The sequence below is a fragment of the Argentina anserina genome, chromosome 1 (genome assembly GCF_933775445.1).
Source record: "Argentina anserina chromosome 1, drPotAnse1.1, whole genome shotgun sequence".
In the NCBI taxonomy this organism is placed as follows: domain Eukaryota; kingdom Viridiplantae; phylum Streptophyta; class Magnoliopsida; order Rosales; family Rosaceae; genus Argentina; species Argentina anserina.
This window is the reverse complement of record NC_065872.1, coordinates 12821098-12840486: the sequence shown is the minus strand read 5'-3', so window position 1 is coordinate 12840486 and position 19389 is coordinate 12821098. Positions and strand designations below refer to the sequence as shown.

Here is a 19389-nt window from a genome sequence, read left to right as displayed (position 1 = left end):
AATTTGGTAACTGAAGTTCACATTTGTAAGTCATTTGGGTACCCCTATTAATTTTAATCATATTTTTAGGGTTATTTTCGTCATTATAGCCCTAAACTCATTAAATTCACATTTTTCTTCATTTCTTCATATAATTGTCTATCTTTGGAGATAATTAAATTGATATATCTACTCCACTTAGCATCTACTTAACATATATCGAAAATACCTTTTTTTCTTAATATACTTATTATATCCTAATTTTTTTTTCTGCAAAAGAAATAAATTGTCTTTATGTAATTGTAATTTTTTATTAAAATATATTTTTTAATTACTTATAATTAAAATTAATTTAGATTGATAATTACATTATAAAAACTTATATACGTAAATCCAAGATACAAAATTTCTCCAATATTTTCGATATATCTTCCGATATTTCCATTTAAAAAAACTATATATTTTATTGGTAAATATCTTATTTTTTCTCGTATCTGCGATATTTCTCATATAACATAAAATATCTCCGATATTTACGATATATCCAATATATCTTTGATATTTTAGAGAAATATCGAAAAAATTCACTTAAAAAGTTTACTCAACTTTAGGATGTCTCGAACTCTTCTTGACTTATAATTTTTGATTAATTAATCACCTCGAAGGATATAAAAAATAAGACTAGAAGAGTAGTCCTTCAATCGGCTAATTTTTAATTTTTCGTAAAAGATATCGAGATGAGGAGTGAAAGTTCAAGTCTGAACTCTTAAAAGTCAAGCCATATTAGTGACCAGTGCTCTCCTTGATCTTGAGAGAATCCAAAATAAAGGATCATAACGTAGTCTCATGAAGTTTGAAAAACTCGTATACTGCTACTACAATATGAAGTTACGACTACATGATAAACGAGCAAATGATAATGTGATCAATGAAAACGACTACCTAGAGTCTCTTTTGGGTACTAGATAAAATTAATAAACGATATATCCCCTGATACCGATATTTTGAACCTTGCGTAAATCATCACAGATACTAAGTGGATGAGTTATCAAATTTTTAGTGATAATTTAGAGGCAATTTGGAGGTATTATGAAAAAATGAAGTAAAATAGAGATATGATGACGGAAATAACCCTGAAAATATGGTTAAAATTGACACAAGTACCAAAATAACTTACATTTGAGAACTTTAGTTACCAAATTGTCTGTTTTCATATATCAAGTACCAAATTGTCCAAGTAACCAAACATCATCAGGTACCATATGAGGAATTTACTTTTTTTTTTTCTCTTTCTTCAGAAGTTAAAACGCTGCGTTTTGGAACAACAGCTTTTTGTTTATCTAAAACGGTGCGTTTAGGAGCCAGTGAGAACCCTTTTATCACTTTGCTTCGTCTTCAACTCCCGACTTAAAACCTCACCGTCTTTTCGTCACTGATTTCCAGCTCTCTCTCTCTCTTTCTCCGGCGAAGCCATGCTGCGAAGGTAAATCAAGCTCGTTACTCTTCACTCTTCCTCAAATTCCGTCGCAAAATCTCCGATCACTCTCACCGACGCTTCTTTCTTTCTTCTCCTTCTTCTTCTATCTTCTCAGGTCGCTTCTCCAAATTTCGTCGCGTCGCACCGTTCGGAGGATCCAAACTCCGGTATGTGAATCTCTCTTCTTCATATTCGTCTATGAATTCGTGGATGATGTTTCCACATTCGAATTTCGCAGCGATTTTTGATTTTTGGTGGTGCGAAATTGGCAGCACATTCCTAGGTATTTGAAGAAGGATTTCTCCATCGCGGCTCAGAATAATCCGCCGGCGGCTCCGGGAGGCGGTCCGAAGAAGTCCGGCGGGTCGAAGGCTGTTGTGTTAGGTCTTGCTATTTGCGGAGGGGCGGGATTAGCTTACTATTTCGATCCTGACCGGAATAGGAAGGTGGCTCCGGAGCCGGAAGTTGTGGTGAGTGTGAAGGAGGATGTTCAGGCGGAGGAGACCGTGCCGCGTGTGGAGGAGGAGAGTAGCAAAGTGAGGTTTGGTTCTGCTGAGGTTACTGAGGAGAAGAGTGAGGTGCATTTGGAGGAGGATGTTGTAAAATTAGAAGGTTTGGGTGGGAGTGGAGGTGAGGGCGAGGGCGAGGGCGAGGCGAAGGTGGAAGATCAAGGTGTGGTCAGTGGTGGTGCTGAAGAGAAGGATTTGGGGGACGTTTTGGGAAATGTGAGTGTTGGAATGTCGTCGGAAGACAATGTAGGTGATAAAAGTGGTGAGGAAGACCGCGTTGAGGTGAAGAAAGAGGAGGTGGAAACTGTGTCGGTGGTTTCCGTGACTGATAAGCAAGATGATTTGGTTGAAGCGTTGGCATCTCAGCCGGACGACAAGGCACAGGTAGTGCTCACCTTGGCTCCAATTAGATATTACTTGTAGTTTATCGTTTTATACAACTTGTTGGATCAATGCATGGTAAAGTTATTGTGGCAAGCTTGCTGTACTTAAAAATCAAATGAAGCTTTTGAATGGAGGTTTTTTAAAGTTGCTATTGGCGAAATTTGTTACAGGATCCAATAGCTAATGTTGAAGAACCACCAAGTTCTTTACTCAGTGCATATAATCTGAAGGACGACGCTGATGGAGACAGTGAGACTAATACTAGTACACAGGGAATTAATGAGTACAACACGCTTTCTAAAGAAAAAGAGGTAATTATGAGCATTTCGTTGGTTCTCTCTAACTTTTACAATGCTGAATAAGGATGACCACTGGTACTTACTGAAATTTTATTTACTCTATTTCAGGCTTTTGTTAATGCTATTGAAGGGTTGGATGATGCAAACATATCCAAAGATGGAAAGATAGTTCTTGACTTCTTGGAAGCAATTCATGCTGCTGAGAAAAGGCAAGCTGAGTTAGATAATCGTGTTTATTCTGAAGAAAAGAGAGCACTAAAGGTTTGATATGTCTTTACAAGAATTATGCATCTACTTCAATTATCGTATTGAGCATTGTAGGTTTCAAATAGTACATCTTTACAAGATGCTTCATACCGATTTTATTGATAATTTTTTTTAGAGCTCTGTACTATTCATAAATATCATTTTATTGCTCCCTGAAGGAGAAGTATGAAAGAAAACTGAAGGATGCTGGCATTAGGGAAATGATGCTTGCAGAAGAGGCAGCAATGCTGGAAAAGGTTAAATGAGCTCTCCCAATCTCGATAGTTTTCTCTATTATATTTTCAATGGTGTTTTTTTCATGTGGCTAGTTTATTACGAATAGGGATTTTGAGTGGGTAGAAAATTAGTATAAATCATGTACGCACTTGTTATTGACAGTTGTTCCTAAACACAGTTATTAGTTATTGCATTACATTACATACATGAGAGTGAGAGAGAGAGAGAGAGAGTGAGAGCAGGAGTGGTTTTTGAAGTCCTTCTCAATAAGTCTCTAGTTTTTATCAAGGACGAGGTTAATTATTATGATTGTAATACATTACTTAGGAATCAAAGATGTTTAGAGAATAATAGGACTTCATAGCACAAGGGAATCTTTGCTACTCACAATCAGGCTAGAGTCCCATATCTTCATCTTTCCATTCTCATATTGCATATGAAAAAAATTAAAAACTAACCTAATTCTTTTTTAAATGTTTTCAGTTCTTTGAATAATGTCTTCCGAACATTCTAAAGAATTGATTTTGAAGACTAGTAATGTTAAATAGGAGAAGAAGTAGAAATAGTTGATCAGTTGATCTGTGTTTGAACTTGTTCAGATATCTAACTATTGAATATCTCATAACTTCCCTCCTCCTAGATTTAGCTGATTCCTTTCTATCCTACACATATATTATCTCTTTTTATTCAAATGAGTAGGTATTATTTGTAACTTTGCTTCTCAGAGGAAAGATTTTTGTTTGTATTTTGTTGTTTTTACAGGAATTAAAGCGAGAAAGAGCAAAAGCTGTTGCTGCACTCAAGTCACTTCAGGAAAAACTTGAAGAGAAATATAAGACGGAACTTGAGCAGAAGGTGCACAATTTGATGCTTGATTCTATCACATTGTTTTTCCCATTTATTTATCTCTCTACATCACATGGTGACTGGATGAATTACAGTTGTTTATTTTAATTAATTTTTAGGAAAATGAAGCAGAACTGAAGGTGAAAATTGTTGAGGACTTGGCCAAAGCTGAACTGGCTGCCAAAATTGCAAGTGAGAAGGCATCCCAGATTGAGAAAATGACAGAAGCAAATCTTCATGTGAGTTACCTAAGAAAAGATTAACAGTACTTATGATTGAACATACCACTTGGTCCTGGTTTCTGTTTCTCTTATCTGAAATATTGTGATCTCTTTTGTGGTTTTAAATAAAACGTTTATTAGAAACAGCTTGAATTCACAAAATATAGCTCAGTATATTGAATTTACTCCATACTAAGGTATGATTTTAAAGCTCAGTGGAAAACTTTTTTTTTTAATATGCTTTTAAAGCTGAACTGCATAAACAGCTTGAAACGAACTTCATTTGTGCTGAAAGAGCAGAAATTAGATAATGATGAAGACTTGCAACTTGGCCTGTATCTGATCCATTAGGAAGATTTAGGATTATAGGCTCTAATTTTATATAATTTGGACTCCGGAAATTATTATCTAATAGGATTGCTTGATAGAATCTATTTGTGTGGTGTATACATATATTTGTCTGTTATGTGTTATGAAAGCTGATGGTATTTGGTTTCTCCTTGTGTAGATAAATGCCTTATGTGTTGCATTCTATGCAAGATCTGAAGAAGCTCGTCAGACTCACTCTGCTCACAAGCTAGCATTGGTGGGTGGTTTCTTAGTATTGTTATGCTTACATCTATTCACTTTTAACCTTCTCAATTCAGTTCCAAAAAAAAAAAAAAACCTTCTCAATTATATTTCCAAACTGGCAAGTTACATCCAAGTAATCTTTATGTTTTATGTATCTTGCAGGGTGCACTTGCATTGGAAGATGCACTTTCCAAAGGGTTACCAATCCAGACAGAAATAGAGGCTTTGAGCACTTATCTTGACGTCATAGATAAAAATTCAATAGTGGATTTGGTCCTTTCATCACTGCCTGAGGAAACACTAAAGAGTGGCACAGATACCATATTGCAATTAAATCAGAAGGCTAGTATATTTTATTTCTTTATTACATATATGCCGATTTTCTTGTATAATAAACCATATACGTTTACCAGCCGTCTGTGAGCTTTTGTTTGCATTACTAAGCTTTGCCTCATTATAAGCTGACTAGCTAAGACATAGATGATAGCCCTTTTATCTAGTTGATGGGAGGTATAATTACTTCCTACAGATTTTGATTGCACACGTGATTAGTAATTCATGGATGTTTGATAGTTGTTAACGGCAGCCTTATAGTTCTCTTAAGTTGTATAAGGTTATAAGCAGTAGGCTAGATATTCATAAACTTTTATGGTACTATGTCTGATTATCTTTGTCTTATTTAGATGTATGCTCAATTCTTTGTTTATCTAATAACTGTGCTGATTATCAACTCTTATGCCGACTTGGATCTTTTTGTAATTTATATTCAATAGTTTTTCAAGATTTATTGATTCAAAAATATTTTCAACTTTGTTTGGTGCCTAAGTTATTCATCCTAGTTTCATCCATATGCTTCATTTATGAGTTTTAGTATACTTACATATTCTCAATTCAAATCTGCTTCATCATTGTCGTCCTGTGTGATTGAAGTCCTGTTACCAGCAGCTCTAGTTAGTATGTCTAATATCATTTCTGTATTTGCTAAAATACATTTTAATTGTCTTGCAGTTTGATGCCTTAAAAGGGCCAGTACGACACTACAGCCTACTCCCTCCCGGTGGTGGTGGCATTTTGGCTCACTCTTTAGCAGGGATAGCATCCTGGTTAAAGGTATGTAGATATGAGGTCTCATTTCCTTCCAAATCACCTTTGAACTCTACTTGTTGGAGCGTTCACCATACTTGCTTTTGGATTTTGTTTAGGTGAAGGAAGTAGATCAATCTGGGGATGGGATTGAATCCGTCATCAATAAAGTGGAGTGCTACCTGGCTGGAGGAAAATTAGCCGAAGCAGCAGAGGCACTAGAAGAAGGTGTCAAGGGCACCCAAGCAGCAGAAATTGTGGGTGATTGGGTGAAACGCGTTAGAAATAGGGCTATCACCGAGCAAGCTCTATCAGTTCTCGAATCATATGCCACATGCATTAGCGTTACATAAAGTCCCCCCATTTTTTTTAGTACAAGTGAATACTGAGTCTGCACAATGTATCGGGAGTAATGATCTGAGTTTATCAGGGGTTACACTAAATTTTTTTTTTGACATAGCACAGTGATTTAGGTGTCATCAAAGCAAACAGATCATCTTGTTAAATATTTATAATGTTACCGCAATGAGGGAAAATGTACCTCCTTTCTGTTTAAAATGCCTGTGAACGATTGCTATTCCCTCTTATTCCCCCATTGACCACTGAAACCTCTTTCTTTTCCACCCTTATTTTGGATTGGCATATATAAATGTTATGGCAGGAGAGGAGTCCGCGTGTGTTTTGGGAGACATAAACCCTAGCCAAAAGTAAGAACTGAAAATGGGTTTGAGATGTGCAATCAAACGAAGCATACAAAGCATTAGGCTGTTGATTTCAGAGTCATGTTACACATATATGATAGGGGGAGGAGTTAATTACTGTAAAGAACTAGGAATATTGCTCTCTCTATAATATATATATTCCACTAGGGATTCTTTTTTTGGGTATTTTAAATAGATAGCTTTTCGATTACATTTTCACATCTCTACCGTTCAGTTTTAAGAGTCTAATGTGTGGATTACTATAAAATTGCATTAAAATGGTAATCGTTAAGATATCAAACTTGGTGAAAACCTATGAAGCACAGACACACCATTTGGGTTGCATGTCCGACACGGACACGCGAACTGACTTTAGACACAGGTCGGACACGCTGTAATACGTAATGAACACGCGAGTATCTGAATCGCGTAGAAATTACAACTCATTTCCTTTGCCATCTTCTTAGTGCAGGGTAGATAGATAGTTGAAGAAATCTTACCATCTGCGATTGTCGTAGTACTATTGTTACTACAGTAGATTACACTATATCGTCGGATATCAAGATAAAAATCCGGTCGGACGATATGGTGTTATGTTATGGGCAGGCGAGCTAGAGGGTACTTAGCTAATGATCGAGTCTTTACAAAAGCCAGCTTTTAGCATCGAGATCATTGAACATAACTCTTAAAATTGTTAGGCCTTTACATGTGCATGTTGAAAATTATTAATCAAGTAATTAGACTATATTAGTAGTATGCCAATGCATATTCCTTAAACTTACCTGAAACATTACACATGGAGAAACATCCACATCTGACAATATGAAACATGCTGGTAATGTAACTTGCATGTACACTTTGTGACAGCGAAGATGATGTGGTTTTATACTATTAAGTATTAAATTCCAGTATGCATTATCAATCTTAATCATAAATTGGTGAGAAATCAACTCATTTCTGAAATCTCTTAACATTAAAAATCAAAGTAACATGGCCCTCAAGCCCCACCCCAACACAAACATCCCAACAGACACAAGATGTGACCAATCTCGATCAACTGATTGCGTCTAGCTTATATTACCTAGTTATTCTAAATCAGCTCTAGCAACAAGTTGAGGGGAATTGTAGTTTCGGTATTTAAGAGCATTAATCTTTTTTAATGGAGGTTTATAACGGTACTCCATACCCTTTTTTCTTCGACCTTGCAACCGCAAATCTCTAGAATCCCGAATATGTATAATACATTAGTATACATCATTAATACAACTATACAAGTTGAAATGTAAGCTCAAAACTTCAATTTTGTTGCCAGTGAAAGTTTGTACCCTAATGTCCAAAGCGCCATGATTCTTTTAATCTTCATTCTTCAGAGTTCAGACCCATTTTGTTAAGTCTCAATCATTTTTCTCAAGTCCTACAGCATATGCCAACTGACAGGAGGAATAATTTAATTATGATCACACTACATATTAACTTTCAATCATTGTTTTGGGAAGCAACTTGGCTTTCACTTTAGATTTACACAAAGTGATTCTGTTCACTGATTTATGGTATAATCACTACATGCAATCACTATGTAATTAAGTATACTTAAATCCCTATTTACCATACTGTTGCTGAAATTGTAAAATCAAGTGAGCATCCTTGGTGCCTTGCTGCTTAAGGTAAGTTACTCATGATGCCATAATATTTTCCTTTTTTTTTTTGGTAATACTGGAGCCTGGAGGGGCCCGTTTCGATTGAATTTTTTGTCTAGGTCACTTTAGAGACAGCTGAAGTCTAAACGCTTTTAAAAATCATGAATTTTCATTTAGCAGCAATAGGGTTTAGTGAGTGTTATTTTGGGGATTGTAGGAGTATTAGGTGTTTCTTACTTGCTCATGCCACTAATTGTCTTTCTTTGATAAAGGAGGAAGTTGCATATATATAATTCCAGCCAACTAAGAAAGAGAAAGAGTATCAGCAAGTGATTGAGAGAGATGTCATGAATCTCTAGATCTTCTATTTGGCTTGGCTTGGCCTGGACTGGCCTGGCCACAGCTAGATATAGATGTTGAGAGCTGACCTAGTGCTTTTCATTTCTTTTGTTTATGAAAGTATATATGTTCACATGTGTCAAGCATACATATAATCAATGATCGATGTTTACACTAAAATATATTTTCATATCATCTGACAATACCATAATTTACAAAGCAGAATTGTGTTGTATGTTTGATATTTTTCTCATACAATATGTTACTGTTATTTCAAATGACGATTCTATGTCATTTGAGTGGCAATATTTGTTGGTTGGTGTTTGTTAAAATACATGTATTTTATCGATTTTCTCAATATTATTTTGAGATTTCTTATAGATACTTGTGTTTCACTAATAAACCACTGCCACACAAACCCTTTATTAAAAAGAAAAAGAATATATAGCCATAGCCTAAGCCATTGATTGATTGGAGCCATGGAAGCCTGGAAGGCACAAAAATTGTCGGTGGCCCAATCAGACTGTGACGGTGCGGCTGTCACCCTTTCTCCATCTCCAACTCTCTCCCTCTCCTTAGCTTGATGGAAGGGTGAGAGTATCTAATGGAAGCGTGAAACTCGCCCAAATAAAACCAAAACTGAAGCAAAAAGATACAAAACATTAATTAATAAAAAGAAAAAGAAAATTATATCACCAGCTCTCTCAGACAGTGGGCGCTTCTTCTTCGTTGTTGAGCTGTTTGGTTGCTGCTTCAGTGTGGCCTGCCTCTCTCTCTCTCTCTCTCATGCTCGCTTTTGGTTTACGTATGCACCAAACAGCTACCGCATCTCTCACTCTCTCAAGGTCAGCTGGCCCAGTACTTTCTACGTCTCTTAATTCAATTGCATTGGTGGTATTGAGATACCCGGTTCGATTTGATTGGGTTTTATGAGTTGTCATGTCAATATCTTTGTTGGGTTTTGTCTGTTTGGTGAAAATTCGAGTGCCCAGTTGAGAAAGGTTCGGACTTTGACTCGATCTTGGTTTGAATTGAGCGAACTGTGGTTGATCTGGGTACCCAATTGGAATAATGAGTTGGGAAGTGGAAAGTGGTGTGTGAATTGGGTTGGATTGGATTGTGTGCTGAGTAGCTTTCTTTGGTCAATGCTTGAGTTCTTGTGATTTTTTGATTGGTTTGGTGTGTGGGGACTGATCCATTTGTGTTTTGCAGGGGGCTGTGAGGTAGATCTGGAGAAGGGCAAGGGCTGTGTTTGTAGATTTTTCGGTGAAGATTGAAGATTAGCAAAGCTGGCAACCACGGCGGGTTGGAGGTTTGCTGCCAGCAATGGCAGCACCCTTGCCACTAATGATCTGGTAATCCTCATTTGTCCTTTTGTTTCGTTACTCATTACTTGTGATTTGCTATATGTGAATCTATTTGAAAATGAGTTGAACAAAGATAGTGAAAGAGTGTTGTTAGGTGGGGTGCGCTAGATCCCATTCACTCTGCTATTATTTCACTTTCTAATCTACATGGTTCTAGTAGTGGGATTAGTGTACATTGATAGTGTTGATGCAAATCTAAGTAGCGTTGAATTTGAGTGTTCCAGTGGAATTGACTAGGTAAAAAACGGAAAGTTGAATAATTTATTGATTTCATTCATCTTTTGGTTGCAGGAAAGAAATGGGGATTCAAAGGTTCAAGATTCAGAGCCTCCAACGCCACACACACTCATAAAAATGGGATCAAGGTCAGTCCAAATTAACTACTTAGCTTGTTGGTTAGTCCGATTACTTTTGTCTTGTTTGAATTGGTTTACCACTTCACCATGGTTAAGGTTCTTGTTGCATGTAGTAGTGCTTGCAAATTTTGCTGGTGAGGTAATATTTTTGCTTTTTATGGGATTAGTTTACTAGTTCGCCTTTCAATTGATTTGTTTTGGTGTCGCATTGATACTTTATACTGCCTTTATTTCATAGCAATTAATTTATCTTTTCTTTATATTAATTACTGAACAAGGTCATGCCTTAATCTCGTGTCATTGATTATTGGATCTGTTTCATCCTTTATTTGAAAACTAAATAAAATACAATGCAGTTTCAAGAATTTCATTGAGCGTATGCACTTTTGAGCGTCATCCAAAGCTTTATTAAGTTTCACCAAAATTTTGTCAAAGTGATGATTGTCAGTTTGAAATATTGAGAAGACAATGATTCTTACTATAACTATAATATGTACCCCAATTGCTTACAGAGAGCGTAGTAACATGGAGGATCCAGATGGGACATTGGCAAGTGTTGCCCAATGCATTGAGCAGCTGCGTCAAAGTTCCTCATCTGTATCAGAGAAGGAGTATAACTTAAAACAATTGCTGGAGCTGATTGGAACTCGTGAAAACGCTTTCAGTGCAGTTGGATCTCACTCGCAAGCAGTTCCTGTACTTGTTTCTCTTCTCCGATCAGGATCAGTTGGAGTTAAGATACAAGCCGCTACTGTTTTAGGTTCTCTTTGTAAGGAGAATGAACTAAGAGTGAAAGTCTTGCTTGGGGGGTGCATTCCACCATTGCTTGGTCTACTTAGGTCCACCTCAGCAGAGGGCCAAATTGCAGCAGCAAAGACCATCTATGCTGTTTCTCAAGGTGGTGCAAGGGATCATGTTGGTTCAAAAATTTTCTCAACTGAAGGAGTTGTGCCAGTGCTTTGGGAGCTACTAAGGAAAGGGATCAAGACTGGCAGCTTGGTTAATAGCTTGTTGACGGGAGCGTTAAAGAATCTATCGACCAGCACTGAGGGTTTCTGGGCTGCAACATTACAAGTTGGAGGAGTTGATATACTTGTGAAGCTGCTCACAACTGGACAGCCAAACACTCAAGCTAACGTGTGCTTTCTTCTCGGATGTATGATGATGGAAGACGCATCTGTTTGTTCAAAGGTTCTGGCTGCAGAGGCTACAAAGCAGCTTCTCAAGCTTTTAAGCTCTGGCAATGAAGCTTCTGTTAGAGCAGAAGCTGCAGGTGCTCTTAAATCTCTTTCTGCCCAGTGTAAAGAAGCAAGGCGAGAGATAGCCAACTTCAATGGTATTCCTGTGTTGATAAATGCTACTATAGCCCCTTCAAAAGAATTCATGCAGGGTGAGTATGCTCAGGCATTGCAGGAAAATGCCATGTGTGCTTTAGCAAATATTTCTGGTGGTTTGTCATATGTGATCTCGAGTCTTGGTCAAAGCCTTGAATCATGCACTTCGCCTGCCCAAATTGCTGATACATTAGGAGCTTTGGCTTCAGCTCTAATGATATACGATAGCAAAGCAGAATCTACTAGAGCATCAGATCCTGTTGTTATTGAGCAGACTTTGGTTTCACAGTTCAAGCCTAGCTTACCATTTCTTGTGCAGGAGCGAACCATAGAGGCCCTTGCAAGTTTGTATGGGAATACTGTACTCTCAGTTAAACTCAACAATTCAGAAGCAAAACGGTTGCTTGTTGGTTTGATCACAATGGCAACAAATGAAGTTCAGGATGAGCTTATGAGAGCTCTTCTAGCTCTTTGTAATAGTGAAGGAAGTCTATGGCGCGCCCTTCAAGGACGCGAAGGGGTTCAGTTGTTGATATCACTTCTTGGGCTTTCATCAGAACAGCAGCAAGAATGTGCAGTTGCACTCCTTTGCCTTCTTTCTAATGAGAATGATGAAAGTAAGTGGGCTATTACTGCTGCTGGTGGCATACCTCCTCTTGTTCAAATTCTAGAGACGGGATCTGCAAAAGCCAAGGAAGATTCAGCATCCATCCTTCGGAACCTATGCAATCACAGTGAAGATATAAGGGCATGTGTTGAAAGTGCTGATGCAGTTCCTGCTCTATTGTGGCTTCTGAAGAATGGAAGCCCAAATGGAAAAGAAATTGCAGCAAAGACTTTAAACCATTTAATCCATAAATCTGACACAGCAACCATCAGCCAACTCACTGCATTATTGACCAGTGAACTACCTGAATCTAAGGTATATGTTTTGGATGCTTTAAAAAGTATGCTGTCTGTGGTCCCTCTCAGTGATATATCGCGTGAAGGTAGTGCTGCTAATGATGCAATTGAGACAATGATAAAAATATTAAGCTCAAATAAAGAAGAGACTCAAGCCAAGTCTGCATCAGCTTTAGCTGGAATATTTGAAGCTAGAAAGGACTTGCGGGAAAGTAGTGTGGCTGTTAAAACTCTTTGCTCTGCTATCAAGTTGCTTAATGTTGAGTCTGGTAATATCCTTGCAGAGGCATCACATTGCCTGGCAGCAATATTCCTTTCCATTAAAGAGAACCGGGATGTGGCTTCTGTTGCTAGAGATGTATTATCTCCATTGGTTCTGCTCGCTAACTCTTCGGTTCTGGAAGTGGCAGAGCCAGCAACATGTGCTTTGGCTAACCTTATTTTGGACAGCGAAGTCTCAGAAACAGCAGTGGCTGAAGACATTGTTATCCCAGCTACTAGAGTTCTGCTTGATGGTACAGTCTCTGGAAAGACCCATGCGGCAGCAGCCATTGCTCGCCTGCTCCACTCTCGCCAAATCGACCATGCCTTGACTGAATGCATGAATCGTGCTGGAACAGTTCTTGCATTAGTTTCATTTCTAGAATCTGCTAATCATGGATCTGCCATTTCGGAAGCACTTGAGGCACTTGCTATTCTGTCCAGGTCGGAACGAGCAAGTGGAGAGAAAAAACCAGCATGGGCAGTTTTAGCTGAATTTCCGAAAAGCATAACCCCTATAGTTTTATCCATTGCGGATGCAACACCCTTGTTGCAGGATAAAGCTATTGAAATATTAGCAAGACTTTGCAGAGATCAACCTGTTGTACTGGGAGACACTGTTGCCACTGCCTCAAGATGTGTACCATCTATTGCCAAAAGGGTGATCAATTCATCAAACTCAAAGGTCAAGATTGGAGGTGCCGCACTCCTTATCTGTGCTGCGAAAGTTAGTCATCAGAGAGTTGTAGAAGATCTTAGTGAATCAAACTTATGTACCCATCTCATTCAATCTCTCGTTGCAATGCTGAACTTTTCGGGATATATTGGGGATGGTGAAAAGGACTATATCAGTATTGATTTACATATGAAAGAAGAATTAAAGGATGATGGATCTTCATCAAGCACAGGAGTCATTGATGGTGTGAATATAGCTGTATGGCTACTCTCTGTTCTTGCTTGTCATGATGATAAATGCAAAATTGCCATTATGGAGGCTGGTGCTGTGGAAGTCCTCAATGACAGGATCTCATATTGTTTTTCCAATTACTCTCAGGTAATCAGCAATCTTGTTTAATCTACTTGTTTTCACTCACTAAGGAAAAAGGAAACTAATCTACAATCGGTCATTTTTGTGGAACAGTCTTGCTAAGAAAATATTGATCTCTTTTAATTTGCTTGTTCATGATAAATTGGGAGATGACTACAATTATTCTCTGAGTACCTTACATTGGTTTACTCCTTTGTGCAATGTATGCAGATTGATTTCAAAGAAGATAGCAGCATATGGATTTGCACTATGCTGCTGGCAATCTTGTTTCAAGACAGAGACATCATACGGGCACATGCAACCATGAAATCCATACCTGTACTTGCGAATTGGTTGAAGTCAGAGGAATTAGTCGACAGATACTTTGCTGCACAAGCAATGGCTAGCTTAGTCTGTAATGGTAGCAGGGGGACTCTTTTATCTGTTGCAAATTCCGGAGCAGCCAACGGACTTATCTCGCTACTGGGATGTGCCGATGCTGATATTAGTGACCTCTTGGAGTTGTCAGAAGAATTTGGTTTAGTGCGTTACCCTGAGCAAGTTGTTCTAGAGAGGCTGTTCAGGGTTGAAGATATAAGGGTTGGTGCTACTTCTAGGAAAGCAATACCTGCACTTGTTGATCTTCTCAAACCAATTCCAGATCGTCCTGGAGCACCATTTTTGGCACTTGGGTTTCTTACTCAGCTTGCAAAGGATTGCTCATCAAATAAAATAGTTATGGTAGAATCAGGAGCTCTGGAAGCGTTGACCAAGTATCTTTCACTTGGTCCACAAGATGCAACAGAAGAAGCTGCTACAGATCTGTTGGGTCTACTATTTGGTAGTGCTGAAATAAGGAAACACGAATCTGCATTCGGTGCTGTCAGTCAACTTGTGGCAGTTTTACGGTTAGGTGGAAGAGCTTCAAGGTACAGTGCTGCTAAAGCATTGGAAAGCTTATTCTCTGCTGACCATATAAGGAATGCAGAAAGTGCTCGACAGTCTGTCCAACCCTTGGTGGAGATTCTTAATACTGGTTCTGAGAAGGAGCAGCATGCTGCAATTGCGGCATTGGTTAGGCTGCTTAGTGAAAATCCATCAAGAGCCTTAGCAGTTGCAGATGTTGAAATGAATGCAATAGATGTTCTTTGCAGGATTCTTTCATCAAATTGTTCGATGGAGCTGAAAGGGGATGCTGCCGAGTTGTGTTGTGTTCTATTTGGAAATACGAGAATCAGGTCAACAATGGCTGCAGCTCGATGTGTTGAGCCTCTGGTGTCTCTTCTTGTTACCGAGTTCAGCCCGGCACAACATTCAATTGTCCGTGCCTTGGATAAACTTGTTGATGATGAGCAACTGGGTGAACTCGTTGCCGCTCATGGTGCAGTAATTCCTCTTGTTGGTCTTCTCTATGGTAAGAATTACTTGCTTCATGAAGCTATTTCGAGAGCTCTGGTGAAATTAGGGAAAGATAGGCCTGCTTGTAAATCGGAGATGGTGAAAGCTGGTGTTATTGAAAGCATACTTGACATCCTCCACGAAGCACCCGATTTTCTCTGTGCTGCTTTTGCAGAATTGCTCCGGATACTGACCAACAATGCAAGCATTGCTAAGGGACCTTCTGCTTCAAAAGTGGTTGAGCCACTTTTCCAGCTTCTAACTAGACCAGAATTTGGACCTGATGGGCAGCACAGTTCATTACAGGTTCTTGTCAATATTTTGGAGCATCCACAGTGTCGTGCTGATTATAGGTTGACATCCCACCAGGCTATTGAACCACTTATTCCACTACTTGATTCTCCGGCTCCTGCAGTTCAACAATTAGCGGCTGAGCTTTTATCACATTTACTCTTTGAAGAACATCTGCAAAAGGATACAGTGATACAGCAAGTGATTGGTCCTCTCATTCGGGTCCTTGGCTCTGGTATACATATATTGCAGCAAAGAGCTGTGAAGGCACTTGTCAGTATTGCACTAACATGGCCGAATGAAATTGCTAAAGAGGGTGGTGTCACTGAGCTGTCCAAGGTGATATTGCTATCAGACCCATCACTTCCAAATACCTTGTGGGAATCAGCTGCTTCTGTTTTATCAAGCATCCTGCAATTCAGTTCTGAATTTTATTTAGAAGTGCCAGTAGCTGTGTTGGTAAGGTTGCTTCGGTCTGGATCAGAAGGCACCGTAGTTGGTGCACTGAATGCTCTTCTGGTACTGGAAAGCGATGATGCAACCAGTGCGGAAGCAATGGCTGAAAGTGGTGCCATAGAGGCTCTTTTGGACCTCCTCAGATCTCATCAGTGTGAAGAAACAGCTGCAAGGCTGTTGGAAGTCTTGTTGAATAATGTGAAGATCAGAGAAACTAAGGTTACCAAGGCGGCCATTTTACCATTGTCTCAGTACCTCTTGGATCCACAAACCCAAGCTCAGCAGGCAAGGTTGCTAGCAACTCTAGCTCTTGGTGACTTATTCCAGAATGAGGGGCTTGCCCGAAGTACTGATGCTGTGTCAGCTTGTCGTGCGCTGGTAAATGTGCTTGAAGACCAACCTACTGAAGAAATGAAAGTTGTAGCAATATGTGCTTTGCAAAACCTTGTGATGTACAGTCGGTCTAATAAAAGAGCAGTTGCTGAGGCTGGTGGTGTTCAAGTTGTGTTGGATCTGATTGGTTCAAGTGATCCAGATACGTCCATTCAGGCTGCAATGTTTATTAAACTTCTCTTTTCAAATAACACCATTCAAGAGTATGCTTCTAGTGAGACAGTAAGGGCCATCACCGGTGAGTTAATGCAGACTTTGCTTAATTATGTTGATGAAAATACTGTTTGGATTGTGATTTGTTTTGCCCTCAATGTGATGCTATGCACCAAGAACCCCTTGAACTTCAATCCTATAATATCGATCGGTTTTGAGTTATTGTATAGTTAACTTCAAGAAGTTTGATTTGATAGAATTGGAGGTGTAAGGTTTCTTATCACCTCACCTCACCCTTGGAGCTATACTTTCGAAGCATCTTACAAATTGTTTTGGTCTTGTAGCTGCTATTGAGAAGGATTTATGGGCGACTGGAACTGTGAACGAGGAGTATCTGAAGGCTCTGAATTCTCTTTTTAGCAATTTCCCACGTTTGAGAGCCACAGAGCCTGCAACTTTAAGCATTCCTCATCTAGTGACATCCCTCAAGACAGGATCCGAGGCAACTCAGGAAGCTGCATTGGATGCACTGTTTCTTCTAAGGCAAGCTTGGTCAGCATGCCCAGCTGAAGTGTCTAGGGCTCAATCAATTGCTGCTGCTGATGCAATTCCTTTGCTGCAATACTTAATTCAGTCTGGCCCGCCTCGATTTCAAGAGAAAACAGAATTTTTATTACAATGTTTGCCGGGGACATTGGTGGTCATAATCAAGCGTGGAAATAATATGAAGCAGTCAGTGGGAAACCCCAGTGTATTTTGTAAACTTACACTTGGCAACACTCCACCTAGGCAAACCAAGGTACAATGCTGTTCTATTTCTCAATTCCTTATATTTTTCCTTAGTTACGACTTCCGACTTCCAAATTTTCTTTTGGACAGTCTTATTCTGAATTATTAATTTACGTATATGCAAATAGAAAGCTTGACCATGAGACCATATAGATGAGGTTTGTATTTGTTTAGGCGTCTGCAAAAGAATAATGATTAAATTTGCTTCATATAACTAACTTAATCCATTAGAATTGGATTTATAGGATTCAACTGATATCCAGTTTTATTTATGATAACATCTCATTTAGTTATTGCAAATTGATCTTCATGCTTGTGGGATCACATGCACATCTTGTTTGTTCTCTATTCAAAGTTCATACTGATATTTTGATTTGATGGCAGTGCCATTTTAACTTATTGTCATGAACCTCTGAATTTACAGATTGTTTCAACGGGCCCTAATCCGGAATGGGATGAGAGCTTTTCATGGTCCTTTGAGAGTCCCCCTAAAGGCCAGAAGCTCCACATATCTTGCAAGAACAAGAGCAAGATGGGAAAGGTTAGTGAACAACAAATTACCTTTGAGAATTTGACACTTCCCTTTATCAAAGAGAAGATGTTTCTCTTTCGTTGTTTTCTTTTCGACCTAGTGACCAAGTTTTTTGTTGTTGATATATGTGGCAGAGTTCATTTGGGAAGGTTACTATCCAGATTGATCGAGTGGTAATGCTAGGAGCAGTTGCTGGGGAGTATACACTATTGCCGGAAAGCAAAAGTGGACCATCACGGAATTTAGAAATAGAATTCCAGTGGTCTAACAAAGTAACAAGTAACGAACAGTGTTGAAGTTTTGCCATTCTTCGAATTGAATCGATAGGGCGAAGTCTTGTTTGAAACGGGAATTTTTTTTTTTGGCTTCTGTTCATTCTGGAGTATTTATAAGTCAGTGTACATAGCATCCCAAAGATTTTGATATATATATTTTTTGTTTCGTTTGTCAACAGAACATTATGTAGTCATTTGTGAATGTATTCTTTTGTAACCATTACTATTGATTTTCGCGTGCTTGTCAATGTTGAAGAGGAAATAATAAAGTTGCTTTTATGCCTTGTAAAATTTGTTCACAAACATCATTGAATTTATAATTCCACCAATTTCCATATATTTTGTTGCATTCTGTACCCTTTTCTCGCACATAGTTCTCTTCTGGCTAGGCTCAAGACTTTCCACGTCGTAGATTGTTATAGTTAGAGATAATGGCATTCATCTGTTCAATAGTAATTTATGCTCACCCGTAGGTATATAATGGTTGAAAACAAAACACAACCTTAAAAATAATTTTTTAACTATTTCAAAAGAACAAAATAAATTTTACACCCTCGGATTACATGCAAGAGTTTAGGATTTAGAGTTAACGGATAAGTTTCATTCAGATGACATCTCTTATTGGTCACCCGTTGTCATAGTGCCTCTATCATTACAAGTTAATATTTGCATGTGTGAACAATATGAAGTTTGGTCTCTGAGAGCTTCGAGAAAACAGGGTGCTCTAGGGTTTAGGAAAAAAATTTGTTTTCCTTCCAACATCGCGTCCTTCGATGTTGCTGTTGGACGAGAGTTGTGGCGGGTCCATAGCTATGATGCACAAGTACGGATACAGGACACAGATACGGGTACGACATGATACGAAGATTCATTTTTTTCAAGTATGTAGCGTTTTAGATACGTTTTGTAATATATATATATATATATAATAAAATCTAGAATTTGATGAAAACAAGTCATTAGAAATTTAGGACACCTAAATCCCATCAATTTTACAATAAACATAAGTCCATGAATTAACTACTTAATAAGTTCAAGCCATATTGAAGATAAGAAGTACTAAACATGATTGGGTTCAACTCTTGGTATCTAGCATTGCAGATGGAGAGAATGTGCAACTGAATGGTTATAGATTAGGTTTTATTGATTTTTAACGTTAAAATAACAATTATACCCTAAAACGTATCCAAATCGTATCCAAACCGTATCTTCTAGGTTGACTTTGCAATGCATAGTCATGATACGTTTTGTCATCTATGGATACATGTATATGGCGTATCCAGACCGTACTCGTATCCGACACGAGTACGATACAAACATACC

The 19389-nt window shown here is 38.4% G+C and overlaps 2 protein-coding genes across 3 annotated transcripts; both read left to right on the top strand.

Annotated features, from left to right (window-relative positions):
• The first annotated feature begins 1330 nt into the window (after positions 1 to 1330).
• Positions 1331 to 6425, top strand: LOC126785178 (uncharacterized). Its single transcript, XM_050510794.1, has 12 exons — positions 1331 to 1462; positions 1572 to 1623; positions 1729 to 2349; positions 2520 to 2660; positions 2757 to 2909; positions 3074 to 3151; positions 3894 to 3986; positions 4097 to 4216; positions 4707 to 4784; positions 4934 to 5113; positions 5780 to 5881; positions 5974 to 6425. Exons 1-12 carry the CDS (start codon positions 1452 to 1454, stop codon positions 6205 to 6207), a joined length of 1863 nt encoding a protein of 620 aa, XP_050366751.1. The 5' UTR covers positions 1331 to 1451; the 3' UTR covers positions 6208 to 6425.
• A 2763-nt stretch (positions 6426 to 9188) lies between these two features.
• On the top strand, positions 9189 to 18379 carry LOC126785354 (protein CELLULOSE SYNTHASE INTERACTIVE 1). Of its 2 annotated transcripts, none has more exons than XM_050511055.1 (8): positions 9189 to 9376; positions 9744 to 9886; positions 10190 to 10263; positions 10767 to 13806; positions 14011 to 16555; positions 16815 to 17269; positions 17684 to 17800; positions 17926 to 18379. In XM_050511055.1, the coding sequence occupies exons 3-8, from the start codon at positions 10253 to 10255 to the stop codon at positions 18085 to 18087; spliced, it is 6330 nt and encodes a 2109-aa protein (XP_050367012.1). In that variant the 5' UTR covers positions 9189 to 9376; positions 9744 to 9886; positions 10190 to 10252; the 3' UTR covers positions 18088 to 18379. The 2 variants fall into 2 exon arrangements, with proteins under 2 accessions (XP_050367012.1, XP_050367089.1); XM_050511132.1 differs by lacking the exon at positions 9189 to 9376 and adding an exon at positions 9409 to 9532.
• The last annotated feature ends 1010 nt before the right edge of the window (positions 18380 to 19389 follow it).